This window comes from Triticum urartu, chromosome 6 (assembly GCF_003073215.2).
Source record: "Triticum urartu cultivar G1812 chromosome 6, Tu2.1, whole genome shotgun sequence".
NCBI lineage: Eukaryota > Viridiplantae > Streptophyta > Magnoliopsida > Poales > Poaceae > Triticum > Triticum urartu.
Window position 1 is genome coordinate 69,693,428 of NC_053027.1, and position 14,719 is coordinate 69,708,146.

General features: G+C 41.5%; 1 protein-coding gene across 1 annotated transcript; it reads right to left on the bottom strand.

The window, feature by feature from the left end:
* Window positions 1–3,996: 3,996 nt before the first annotated feature.
* On the bottom strand, window positions 3,997–12,353 carry LOC125516566 (beta-amyrin 11-oxidase-like). Its single transcript, XM_048681961.1, has 6 exons — window positions 12,246–12,353; window positions 7,727–7,797; window positions 5,758–5,911; window positions 4,812–5,342; window positions 4,180–4,298; window positions 3,997–4,093 (listed from the first exon to the last, which is right to left on the bottom strand). The coding sequence occupies exons 1-6, from the start codon at window positions 12,351–12,353 to the stop codon at window positions 3,997–3,999; spliced, it is 1,080 nt and encodes a 359-aa protein (XP_048537918.1).
* Window positions 12,354–14,719: the final 2,366 nt, after the last annotated feature.

Genomic DNA, 14,719 nt, shown 5'->3' on the forward strand with positions numbered 1-14,719 from the left:
GACGACGACGAGGAGCTCGGCAGTGGCGGCCGGCGTTCGGGCAAGCGTGCAGGTGGCGTTGCAGTGCACAAGCTGGCGGGCTAAGGCACTAGCGAGGCCCTACGTGAGGTGGTGAGTGCGTGGGACACGCCGGACTGGCCGTTTGGTGGCTGGAGACGCATCGACTACGAGTTTAGGCGGCGGCGCGTTCGGTTGCAGGCGGTGCGGTGTCTATGGCATGTAACAGGGGAAACAGAGAGGGGGTTACGGGTCCGTGGCTCACGACAGTTGTAGTGGTGACCTCAGCGAGCTCGGGGAGGGGCTGGAGTTGGCGGGAGGTCGCCGACGATCTCGTCGGTCGAACGGGGAAGGCGAGGTCGGGGAGGTCATGTCGGGGCGTGCGAGCGCTCGGGTCTCGGCTGGCTCGATGAAGCGGACGGCGGCCGCGCTCGTAGACACGGTGAGGAGACGATGAGAGCACGGTGGCTACGCGGGCAATGGCGACGAGCGAGTGGCGGCTTCGGCCATGGCGGGGAGAGGCGCGAGGGAGAGAACAGGGGGGAAGTGAGGGTGTCGGATACAGTGGCGGAGCCAAGATTCGAGTATAGGGGGGCCGAATACGTATATTGATCGAATCTCGCTGATAATTACTAGTTGCTTCTACTAAAATTGTTGATCGTTGGGGGGGGGGGCAGGCCCCTGCTCGTCCCCCCTGGCTCCGCCCCTGGTCGGATAGCTCGGGACGGCACCGAGGAAGCGGGTCGAGGCGTTGCGGTGGCATAGAGTGATGCAGGCAAGCAGCCAGGAGGCGTGGCGCCTCGCGCGCGTGCGTTGTCCCTCCTCTGCCTACTGGCAGAGGTAGGTGATGACTGGAGCGGGCCAGCTGGGCTGGGCCGGCGCAGGTAAGTGACCCGAGGCCTTTCTCTCTCTTTCTATGTTTTCTGCTTTCTATTTTCTGCTGTAGTTTTGGATTTAGTAAAAATGCTAAATCATTTAATTAAATCTGGAAAATTGTGGCACTGTTAGAACTATTTCCAACAGCCCTCAACCGTTTTTAGAAACATTTGGGCATTTAAAATATTTATAAGATTTAAATGCCTAAATCAAATACTTTATGAATTAATTTGAAGATACAGAGTAACCCAGAAAAATGTGCACCATGTTAGGTAGAGGTTCTGGACCACTTCAAAAATGATAAACTTTTATGGATGGCATTTTGGGTTCACTGAAATCATTTTTAGTTAATCCTGGTATTTTCAGGGTATGTTGATCCCATTTCAAGGTTAAAAGAAATTTAGATATGGCGCAACAACCAACTAGTCCAAGTACATAGCTATACTAGGTTGTGACAATATTGGGCGAGGTGGATTTTGCCGTTGACTCTATGTAGATCGAAGATTTGTCTGAATTGTTGTTACCTGGTTGCATGGCGTACTACGTCGCTGAAAATCATCTGGCGAGAACATACACTGTACAGGTAACGCGGCAGCCTCGAGGTGATTGATCCGCATCTCCCCTCGCGGAGAAGGGCGCGTGCAAGGCAGCCTGAAAAACCACACAAAAAAATGTTGTTGCTTACGGTATGCTAGAAGGATCGAGGACATACACAAACACACATAAACGAAGCAATCAGGCAGCGCAAGAAAGTCCGCACGCATCGAAGCTGTGTACAGCGGCCGGACAATCCACTCGCAGCACCGGGTGCACTGCAGTAGAGGATGCATGTGGTAGCAGGAGTATCACACTACCACTACTTGTAGGAGGAAGGCGCTGAACCGACGCGACGGCGCGTGTCTCGGCGCGGCGCACCACGTCTCGGCATGCGGTGTGACGCGTTTGGGTCCTTGGACACGCAGGAGCCTACGTGTACGTCGATATCTATTGACTCGCCCATGCAAGCAGACACGGTAACCGAATACAAGCCAGCCCACGTACTGTGAGCCTCGGTAACAGCACAATCTGTGGCCGGCCTGCACCACGGCCCACAGCTATACCCTGCAAACTAATTGCTCCTGCGTGGCCGAGGTGTGAGCAATACCACGTCGAGTTCATGCTTAAAGCGTATATGTCGGGGGAGATTAGTACAGGATCAGCTCTTTAGATGAGATCGTAGGATCAATTCAAACATTTTATTTTTAGATAATCCAAAAAATCTTAAAAATTGTAAAATACCTGTGGGGTATGTCTATAACTTCGAAGAATAATCAGCTCAAAACTCGATCTAGAGCTAGAGATTCGAAAAAGACAAGTTCTACTATAAATAGTGCCAGCATTGGTGTGAATAGTATTTGACACTATTTACTTCTGTTTTTGTCCTTTTTGTTCCTCTAAGTGTAGTTTGAATAAGAAGCTGAAACTTTTTAAGTTTGTACATCAAACATGAATGAGTGTCTTTAAAAAAATACAAAATTTTTGGACATGTTTTCTATTTAAAAAAAAAATCGATCTCAGTCATCTCATCTAAAAACAGATCCTATACAAGTCTTCCCCCTGTAGATGTCCAAAATCCATCCATGTTGGGCTACTTCTAGCCGGATCCCAATTCCCCTGTCTCTTCTTTTATTCCGGCATCGGTAATTAGCATATTGTAATGATGGATTTGGACAGGAGTAAGACGACATGCAGGCCCACGCAATCAGTCAGATAAGTGTGATTCGAATTGGGATTATTGTCCTTTTCTTTGGGACAAATAAGTATTTAGCAGAAATCAACCGGGACTGACTGGGATTATAAAGTACAGGGTGACAATTTCAAAGATTTTAAGTTCAAGATTTGATTTTGACCGAGAGCATGAATTCAAAGGTTGATTCAGACTATTCTCTCCTGCGGGACTACTAAGCAGAAGCTACGGTAGCCGCACAACAAAAATTAGGCAGTAAAACTAAAATTATACTCTTTCTGTCCGAAAATACTTGTCTCAGAAACGGATGTATCTAGACGTATTAAAGGGGACATGTGCATTGCTTAATTAAACTTACATCCTCTTTCTCTGAAGGAACGGTGTTCTTTACTTTTGTAAGGCCTATTTAGCCGTTTTATATGCAATTCTGCATTATAACATTCGTACTGCTAGCGAACATGTTTGTGCATTGTAGTGAGAACAATTGTTTTATCTAAGCCACTTTTACCATTTCGATTCAGTTTTGATTCTAAATCATCAAATTCATGGCGTGCAACTATGGCCACACTCAGGCAACATCTTGATGTGCCGCTTGATACTGAGAAAAGGACGTGTCTACGAATTAGGTCTAGTTAAGAAAAATGCATATATTTGTCATCATCACGTGTAGTGGAAAATTTAGTTTGAAACCTCCGGCCTATTGATCGTTGCGATGCATACAACCATTTTTGTAAAGTTGATGTATGGCAACGAGGCCGCAATCATCGACAAATAGAATACAAGACATAGATAACTACAGACGAACCATGTTAAAGGTTTCAAATCAACACTTATTATTAAGTCGACTTCTCGAGCGATAATGCCTTCAAGAAGAATTAAACGCTCCCGCGTCTTCGTCGTCCAGTCTGACTGTAAATGGTCAGACAAGTATTTCTTCCTACGAGACAACACCTTGAACAAGATAATGACGCAAGTTCATCGTTCCCGAGACTAACAAATCAACGATACAAAAAGGATTTTCACCCCAGATATGAAGCGGTGTTTCAAACACCATCTTGAACACAGACGTGCTTCCAACTCTGAAGGACATAACTTGTTTTCATTGTGTGCCTACTTGAGATCTCTCCAGGATCCTGCTATTGTACTTTAACACTGCTATGGTTTGATATGTGGCAATCAGAAATGGTTGAGGAAACCTCCATTCCGAGGGAAAATTTAGATATAAGCACAAATTTCCTTTAGAAAAGAAACATGTATAATGAACAACAACCTCATGTTCAAAGAAAAGACAGGCTAACTGCAGATCTGATATGATCATACATTATTCTCAATACAAACATACACGCATGCAGTACAGTAGACTGGTTTATTTCACGACAATTCAATTGATCGTGTGATCAGGTGCTAAGCTTACGAAAGGTCATGGCTGCGCCATCCACTGGCCTTGGGTGCGGAAGGTAATTAATCTGTGCATCGGGATTGATCAACTCCCATATGATACATTAAATATGAATCAATATCTTCTTTATATCCTAACTTAGTTAATTACTTAAGCTAAGCAGAGCTAGTGTTCTACTCACTCATAGCCAACGCAGAGATGATGCAGGATGATGGTGACCTGCAGCCTAGCGAGCATGTTGCCTGCGCAGATCCGAGGGCCACCTCCGAACACCTGGTATGTTCCTGGCTTTGCCGGTTCCTGCATTCATATGCCCTCTTAGATTATCACGCAAAGAATATAGCTTCTATAATTCAAAAAATCACTTCTATTTTTCACTCTAAAATGCAAATAATATCATCTATGTAGGATATGGTGTGTGAATTTTATGCACACAAACCTTTTGTTTCGAAATAGGGCCACTTATGGGAACTGTGTAAAAATGGTAATATAGTTATTTGCTTTATTTTTATTTAAATAGTACATGGTCATATTTTTTAACCACAACTCACATGCACATAGTTCATATAACTTGCTTGTATATATGGTTTTATTTTATTCAGATTTTTTTAGCCATCATTTTGTTTTCCGAAAACTGGCCAGGGGATAAATTGCTTTGAAATATAGTAGCTTAAGGTGGTTAAGTGAGCTCAAATAGGAAAAAAATCTGAAGCAAACCGATATTCTAGAGGAGGAGTGGGTTTTTTCCTGAGTTGATCGATGCATGATGATAAACATGAATTGCACCTGACAAGTACTAGATAGCATACTTACATCCCATCTGTCAGGATTGAAGGAGAGGGGATCCTGGTAGTAATTGGGATCGGTGTGCACTGATGTCAACCACACCAGCACGGCCCATCCCTTTGGTATGGTGTAGCCGCGGTACTCCACATCCTTGTTCGTCACACGGTGGACCATTGGGGCGATGTTGGCCATCTGAATTGTCTCCTCCACCACCTTCGCGGTGTACTTCATCTTTGGGATGTCATCGTGGGTAATCATCAAACCCATTGACGTAGACCCACCTTTGCTTTTGCTCATCGCTACATTCTCATCCCGAAGCTTAGCAAGGACAACCGGGGATTTTGCGAGGTGGTAGACAGCCCACATGATGGCGATGGTAGTGGACTCGTAGCCGGCGATGACGAGGGAGATGATGTTATGTACCACCTCCTCGTCACTCAATTTCTTCCCGTGCTCATCCTTCATCTGCATCAATCCGCTCATAAGATCATCACACTCCTTGTACATCTTCCTTGCTTGCAGCTCCTCCCGGAAGACGGCATCTAGCTTCTGGCGACACTGCATATCATTAATTTGTAAGATTATTTTCTTAATTTTTCTACGGTACAAAATATGATTGTAAAACCGTACTTGTTATATCTCGAAGGAATAAAACCAGATTGCATATTAAGTGGTTTAGAATTTCACAACCGATTGAGTGGAATTTTAAGAGTTGACATGGTTGCACATTTCTATATCAAAATTACACACATTTTCTAGAACATGAACTACCATGCTTGTAGTGGAGAAAGAATGGGTGGTCAAGATCATTAATTTACAAACAAGTACTTCCTCCGTCCCATAATATAAGAGCGTTGTTGACAACAGTATTGTCAAAAACGCTCTTATATTATGGGACTAAGGGAGTATTTGTTTTGGTGGAATTAGATATATACATTTAGAAAAATGGGCAAAAATTGAGCAAATAAAATACCTTTTGTGCAGTGTGAGATGTTGTCCCTGGAATATCAAAGGGGAATGCCCGTAGACCATCAAGCAATTTGCCGAACCACATATCAATCTTGTCTGTCAAAGGCGACGGCTCCATGCTTATGAACATCTTGCAGATGTTGGCAAAAGTCACCTGCAACCATTGGTTAATCAAGCTTGAGTTTAGCATTATTGCACTAGATTAATTATGATAATATTGTTTGCCCAACCAGTTTTTCTGCACAAATGTTCAACTACGTTTTGCCTCTTTATTAGTACTAGATTTCTACAATGAATTAAAAATTTGAACACAATATATAGAACATATTTGTAGCCCATGGCGAATAACAATTTTCAGATTTCCAGCCAGTTTTTGCACTCCTCTTGGAACTACAATTACACAAACAAAAAAGTTATGGCACAGACAAACGTTCAATTTAAACTAGAAAAATGGAGTAGAATTGCACAAAAAAGTGCAATTTCAACAACAAGAACAACAACAAAATTAAAGAGGAAGTCCAACTGCAGCAAAAATAACAATGTGCGATTGCATAAAAAACGTACAACTGCATAAAAACAATACAACTGCAATAAATACAAAATCGGAAAAAGGGACTATCATAAGTGTCACAGCTGTGATGTGAACACATGGCAACGCCGAATTTTTTCATGACAAGTTTAGTGATGCGAGGATAACAACTTTAGTTGTCAAGCATAACAATTTTTTTCGGATAGCTAATTTTAATATATTTTTCTTTTCGGATGACAACTTTAGCCACACGTGTGAAACTGTTGAGGAAAATGTGATTTGAACGACATTTCATAATCCTTGGTACAGTAGAGAAAAAAAGCAGCCAACTCCTAATAAAGTAGGACGCCAATAACACCCACACGTGTGGGTGTTAAGGAGTCTGCCCACATGTTTTGTGTGGTGTCTAAGAGGATCAGCCCACACGCCTACGTGTGGGTAAAACAAGTAATGCCCACACGCCTTTCTTTTTTCTCGCGATCTGTCTCACATGCCTACGTGCGGGCAAAATAGATAACGCCCACATGCCCGTACGTCAGGCCTCCTACCTCATGGTCCCACACGCCCCGCGTGACAGTCATCACGCGCCCCGCGGTTGCCATGGTTTGGACCCTCTTCCACGTTCATTTAACTGCAATTGCCATGTTGCTAAACTACAGTTGCCATGTCAGACAACTACAGTTGCCTTGGTTGCTCAATTACAGTTGCCATCTCAGGTCAAGTGCCAGATGGCATTTTTGGACAACTGCAGTTGTTGCCATGTATGGTCTGGTTTACTATATTTGCCATGATTTGAAAAGTTTAAGGGTTGCCACCTACTAATACTAGGCAGTTGCCATGTGTGATCCGCTTTACTACAGTTGTCATGATTTGAAAATTTTAGGAGTTGCCACCTAGTAACACTAGGCAGTTGCCGTGTCGCGCTACAAAGAGACATGACAAAATAACATGTTCGGGTAAAGAAAGAGTTGCCCATCTGCTTACAAGCACATTAGGGCAGTTGCCATGTCCCCTGCAAAACACATGGCAACTGACATTTACGGGTAAAATAGAGAGTTGCCATCTGCTTACAAGCATACTAAGGCAGTTACCATGTACCCTACAAAACACATGGCAACTAGCAGCTTTGGGTGTGGGAGAGGAGACGGGCTTGTGGGCGAACTGATAAATGCCCACACACTAGCACCTGTGCGTGAGCGAAAACTAACGTGTGGTAAACTGCTAAACGCTCACAATCGATCCCTCCGTGTGGTGAAAACGGACGTGTGGGCGACCAGATGAATGACCACACACCAGCCCAGTCTTACGTGGCACCACAAACATACCAACATTCGTGCAACCACAAACGGTCGTGGATCCACACATATGGGCGAGATGCAAATGCCCACACATGTGGGCGTTAGTATTTCCAATAAAGTAATGTGATTTGCAGTTGATTATCTTTTTTATCTCCTTGGCGGCCACAATGGTACCCTTATCCGCCCAGTCTCGCAGGGTAATGATCCTTTTTAGTAGCTTTATTCAATTTCGGAAATCAATTACCATTCTATAACCTGTAACAATTCTTTGTGGGATCAATTCATCTTTATCATTAGGAACAACAGTAATACCTCCCTTCATAGGGACATAATGGACTGGACTTACCCACTGACTATCAGCAATGGTATAAATTATACCTGCCTCCAGAAGCTTTAGTATTTCTTTTCTTACCACTTCTTCCATCTTAGGATTTAACCGTCGTTGGTGATCAACAACCGGTTTAGCGTCTTTCTCCAATTTTATTTTGTGCTGGCATAGAGTGGGACTAATGCCCTTAAGATCATCAAGAGTATATCCAATAGCAGCACGGTGCTTCTTCGGAGTTTTCAATAATTTCTCTTCTTCTTGCTCTACACTACAAGAATATTGTTAATACATGACAGTTTCAGTCCGTCACAGACCTATGTAAAATTGTCATGCAAAGGTATGTGTGACGGATTTAAAATCCGTCATGTATATCGCGTCATAATTTGACCACCGTACACTCCATGAGGATCATCGAAAACCGTCACCGGCCATGACGGATCTTGACCGTCATGACTATGGTGCTCATAACGGCATTAACTTCTATGCCACATCACCATATGACATGGATCTGACATGGCAGCCTGTGTAGTAATCAGCCCATCTAAGTTTTGGCCAACTAAATTTCAGCCCTGTCCAAGAGTGGCGGCCCATATAGCAATCGACCCAATTATAATTTAAGCCCATTAATTTCAAGGCCCACTAAAATTCACGCATCTCTCATTTTCCATGGAAAATTTACGCCAATAAGAATTTGACAGAAAGTATATGCTCATGTCAATAGAAAAACAAAATTACAACAACATATCCAAAAATACACTTCTACAGGAGTGGAAAAAAAGACCCAAAAAACCTTAATTTTACAAGCATGTCCCGAAGAACACTATCCTACTCTACAACCAGCACCACGCCCACCAAGCGATGGCCACTCTTATCAGGCGGCCACACACCAACTAGGGGTCTTCCAAGCGGCAGATCCACCCGTCCATGCCAAAGTTGTTAAAACGCATGTCTTTCTTGTTGAAAATGCTACCATAACCAATATCTGCCACATGATGAAAAATATGTTGCGTTATAAAAAATTACAGCCAGTAGGTTAACTACAAGTAGCTTACTACACATTATCAAGTTCTATATTTTTTCACTCCCAAGATGCAAAGTAGTGCAACACATTAACAAAGGTGTGAGAAGAAACAACTGGTGGCAACAAAAAGAAATGATGAGCATACATAGATCAATAGAGTTGGAAGTAAACTCCATTTTTCTTATTTTTAAAAATCACTACAGTAAACTTGATAAGAAATGCAGCCCAGCTGAATAATGCGCATTAATGAAAATTCCTAGCCATTGTTTCTCAAAAGGTAAAAAAGAATGAAACAATTCCATGATGATTATGTCTTGATGGAATACCTGTATATGATATTCCACAAGAAAAAGATCTGGCATATGTGGCTTACGATTAATCTAGATGAAAATACATTTGTAAGATACTCCTATAGATAAAAATAGTCCGACTACAGATACAACAGATATTGTGTAGAATACATAAAGGATTGGATCAAGTAGAAGTCAGTTTTTGTATGTATTATTACACATATAAAAATAGTAACTATAGATACAACAAATATTATGTAGTATCACACTTCAGTATATTACGGGCATTACCTGCCCTTACATATTTAGCTAAAAAGGCATAAAAAGTTAGTATAAACATTCTGATTGTATAGCATTCAATATTCATACTTTGTTCCCAAACCATCAAATGCTTGGTACACTCATTAATTAACCAATACAAACAGTTTTGATCATTATAAATTTATAGTTCACGATATCTAAGATTAACTTTGGCATGTTAGTCCAAGGAGATCATCTAGGGATTCAATACAGTGACACATGAATTCTAGGAACTACACAATTAGGATGATATGTCATATCTCAACTAAATAATGCACAATTCACAATGCTAGCTAGTTATTTGCACAATATTTCAAGTGTCTTCTATTGAGTGAATCTATGAGGTAACACAGAAACAGTTGTTGGTGACATTAAAAGATAACTCTAAGTGAAGACAATGTAATTACAGTAAAACATTGTTTCCCCCTCCATACTATCTGTTATTGGTAGTAATCTCATTCAAAATGGATTGAACAGAAAAAGGAAGTTAATCAAGCCACAAAGAAGATAATTTTTGGCATCCAAGCAAAAAGATATATGCAATACACAACGACTAGCAATTTTTTAGTTCTAGCCTACTTATCACGTAGTACATTTTTTCCATTTTCAATAAGAATACTATTACAGTGACCTACATATATTTGTAATATAATCTGACCTACATATATGAATGTTTTAGCATCTCTCAGTTCTTTTTAATTCACACACCAGGCTAAACATCCGGTTAGCCATACTTCTACCTTATCTTACCAGGCTAAAGATCATCATCAACTCTGGAGCTATTCCAGTGGCATTAAAAGGATGTTTTTGGGCATCATGAGAGAAGGTTAATTCCAATTTTGCAAGTCTCGACACTTGAACTGATCAGAAATTTCACATCAACATAACCACAGACACGGCTAACTACAATTTATAAATCCATGCAAGTTAAACATGTCAAAACTACGTTGAAATCCACATATATTATTTTCCTTTTAATAGGTGTATATCTAAGAAATTAGACATACTAACACATGTATGTTGCGCTACATATATATGATTACTTAGAATGATACATAATCCAGATAAACGGCTTGCATATTCTGACAATGTGTGTGGTTTCTTAATATTTACGCATTTTTATGACATCCAAATTTATAGTTATTTCCAGTTAATAATTAGACAGTGTTTCAGGTAAATAATTCGGTTTTTTCTCAAGTACTACATACACGCATCTGCAAAACAAGTTGATTCTGGCAAGATACAGAGTCACAGCTGAATTTATATCTAACAGGTTGAAGTTACCAAATTAACTCCCAACAGATCTGTACCAAAGCAACATGAAGACCGGTGCATCTTAGAATTTTTTTAGCTATATCATACTATGGATTAGCATTAGCTTGCACTGATTAAATTATGTGTAACAGTGCAAGAGAACCAGATCCACAAAAGCATCAACAACTAACCAAGCTCACATGTTCATCTAAGCAATTGAATCCACCACTAAACTGAACAAAAACATGATTCGTATTTAGATTGTAGGTAGCATCTAGATTTGGGCGTAAAGGGGGGAGATGGGATAAGCTCACCACGCTAGGAGGGCAGAACGCAACCGTCGGTGAGCTCATTCATGTGGTGCAGGATAGGAGGCCAAGGGGGTGGTGGACAAGCTACTTCACCTCCTCCGGAGGAGAGAGCTCGTTGGGGACAGCCACGTCAAGGAGGAGGACGTCCTGTACACCATTGGATGGGTGGAGAAGGAAGTAGTCATTAGTAGGATAGAAATCAACCCTAATAAATAGTACAGCCAAGTACACCAAGTAACCAAAAGACATCATTTTGTTGCTTCGTATGTTATCTCCGGTGCTTCAAATTATTTGGCGAAGTCTTGTGCATGTTTGTGTTACCTGTAATTGCTGAGTGCTGGTTGTAGAACAGGTCCTGTGTCTATATCATATATGTTATTTTTATCTTTATATCCAGCTACAACTATATATGGTTCAGAATTCCCACCTTCAAGTTCTCTTCTCCTATGTGTGTATTAAGATTGTGTAGGCTACAGCTGTAACCTCGGATAAATATCAACAACTCTATACTGGAGGCTGCAGCTATGATTTTATTGCCAATTAATTGGTAAGTTTTTCTCTAAATATAATTGGCATTAGCATTTCTTCAGGATCCATTCTATTTGACAGTTTGATCCCTTATTTATACAATTGATAGAGTTATTTGAATAAGTAAATCTTTGAACACTCTTCTAACAATATAGATTTTTTAAGAAATATTGATTTGTATATGATAATATAGATTCTTTGAACACACTCACAGTATTTGATTATTGTTTCGCCCCTTGCTGTACATATTTTGTAGTGACAACACCAGAATTGGTATGCTCTTGCCTGAGCTTATAATTCAGGGCTACTGAAAACCATGATTACCAATGCTCAACACAGGTGTGTATAGATGCAAACATTATATGCATCTAGCAGGGCAACGCCCAACACCCAGCAAAAAGGCGCAACAGACCCACGAACAACTAAACAAACGGATTGTTAACCTGGAAAAAGAGCGGCGCAGCGAAGTAGGCAGCCCGCTTCTGGTAAAAGATTAAATTGCATATTTGACAACAATTTGTCCCCAAAATTAAAAACAAGATGTCCACTACAGACTAACCACATCTAGCACAAGCAATCTGTCCCATCAAATTGTTTACTCCAGGCAATATAGGCACGGCAGCACAACCTTACCTGACGCCATGGCGATTGTTCAGGGGAAGGGCGTGCTTCTGCTGTACCAGTGATCCTCCTTGAAGGTCGAGAATGAGGAGCAGCACCGGCGTTCGCCGCGACCGTCATCGAGTAGGACAAGGACGCAGTGTCCGCCCTCCTCCCAGAGGGGCGGCTGCAGGGTGCGCCACGTCTGTGGATCCTGGGGGAGGAGATCCTCCGCGCCGCCCTGCTCGAGGTGGAACATCAGAAGGCGAGGGCGCACGTGGGGGCGCTAAAGACGGTGGAGAAGAGCCGCCAGAGGCCATCAGACATGCGCCAATAACGAAGGCGATGAGAGAGGCCGAAACCCTAGCACGGGTGTGGGATTTGGGCGAGCGGTAGAGGCCGGGAAGGGAAAATCTTGCCAGGGGGGAGGATGGAGCCGAAAGAGCCGACCTCGGCGGTGTGCACCGCGCCGGCGATAGCTGCCGGAATCAGGAGTGGGCAGTTGTGGTGGCTGAGGGAACGAAGGAGAGAATGGGGATTAGGGTTAGATGGAGATGGATCGTGGGTTAAATAGGCTGGCTCCAAAATTTTGCCACGGGCCGCGTCGGCGACATAAAATTTCGCATGTCCACGCGCGCGCTCGAAATTTCTGGCGCGTCCTCCTTTTATTTTTAACTTCTATTATATTACACATTCAACTGACATATGGTCCAACCAAGAAACCACACACGACACATCAGCGGGAGCCATCGGTGACGGTCCAGATGACGCATAATAAAGAAAGAAAAAGACAAGACTTGCAAGTTGATATGTGACATTTTCCGTGACGGCCCATCGATGTCCATCATAAAGGGCTACCTTTTTCGGAGGGCAGTCACATCCTGCTGATCGATGACGTTTTTCGTGACGGATAAGAGAAAATCGTCATCATCCATGACGATTTCTAGTAACATCACCAGAAATCCGTCATGTATTAACAGGTTTCTTGTAGTGCTGAAATGTTAACACTAATAATAACAGGATATGTCTTCTTTTCATTAAGATAAGCATATTTGAGAGTATCAGGTAATGGTTTAAGCTCAAACACGGGATCACCCTTGGGTGGAGGAGGATCCCCTAGAATTTTAACAGGCAAGTTGTGTTTCAAAACAGGTCCCTGTTTAAAGAATACTTCATCTATTTCCCTTCTTTCATTCATAAACATATCATTTTCATGGTCAAGCAAATATTGTTCTAAAGGATCATTAGGAGGCACGACAATAGAAGCAAGACCAATAATTTCATCTTTACTAGGCAATTCTTTATCATGGGGTTGTCTATGAAATTTAGAAAATTAAAATCATGAGACATATCCCCTAGACCAACAGTAACAATATCCTTTTCGCAGTCTATCTTAGCATTAACAGTATTCAAGAAGGGTCTGCCAAATATAATGGGACAAAATTCATCTTGTGGGGAACCAAGAACAAGAAAATCAGTAGGATATTTAACCTTCCCACAGAAGACTTCAACATCTCTAACAATCCCAACTGGTGAAATAGTATCTTTGTTGGCAAGCTTAATTATAACATCAATTTCTTCTATCTCAGCAGGTGCAATATCATGCATAATTTCTTTGTATAAGGAATGAGGTATTGCACTTGCACTAGCACCTATATCACATAAGCCATGATAACAATGATCTCCTATTTTAATAGAAATAACAGGCATGCCAACAACAGGTCTATGGTTACCCTTAGTATCGGGTCTAGCAATTCTAGCAGCTACATTACAGAAATAACTAACATTCCCATCAATATTATCGGCTAAGAGATCTTTAACCATAGCAATACTAGGTTCAACTTTAATTTGCTCAAGAGGTGTGGGTGTTCTAGTATTACTCTTATGAACCACAGTTGAAGCTTTAGCATGATCCTTTATTCTAACAGGGAAAGGTGGTTTCTCAATATAAGCGGTAGGAACAATAAGATCAACATTATAAGTGATAGTCTTTTCTTCAACTTTAATAGGTTCAACTACTTTTACTTCAACGGGAGGATTATATTTAAACCACTTTTTCTTAGGGAGATCAACATGAGTAGCAAAGGATTCACATAAAGAAGCTACTATCTCAGAGTCAAGTCCATATTTGCTGCTAAATTCATGGAAAACATCGGTATCCATAAAAGATTTAACACAATCAAACTTAGGTGTTATACCTGACTCCTTACCGTCGTCGAGGTCCCAATCTTCAGAGTTGCATTTAATTCTTTCCAATAAATCCCATTTGAATTCAATAGTCTTCATCATAAAAGAACTAGTACAAGAAGTATCGAGCATGGAGCGATTATCGAGAGAAAGTCGAGCATAAATTTTTTGAATAATATTTTCTCTTGAGAGCTCATGATTGGGGAATGAATATAACATTGACTTAAGCCTCCCCCAAGCTTGAGCAATGTTTTATCCTTCGCGAGGTCAAAAATTATATATATAATTACGATCACAATGACCAAGATGCATAGGATAAA

Excerpts from the sequence above, each read along its gene's own strand:
- LOC125516566 (XM_048681961.1), bottom strand. The coding sequence starts at position 12,353 with ATGACGGTCGCGGCGAACGCCGGTGCTGCTCCTCATTCTCGACCTTCA. Across the intron at positions 7,798-12,245 it reads AACAATCGCCATGGCGTCAG|CTACTAAAAAGGATCATTAC; the intron begins GTAAGGTTGTGC and ends AATTGAATAAAG. Across the intron at positions 4,299-4,811 it reads TCAATCCTGACAGATGGGAT|GAACCGGCAAAGCCAGGAAC; the intron begins GTAAGTATGCTA and ends ATATGAATGCAG.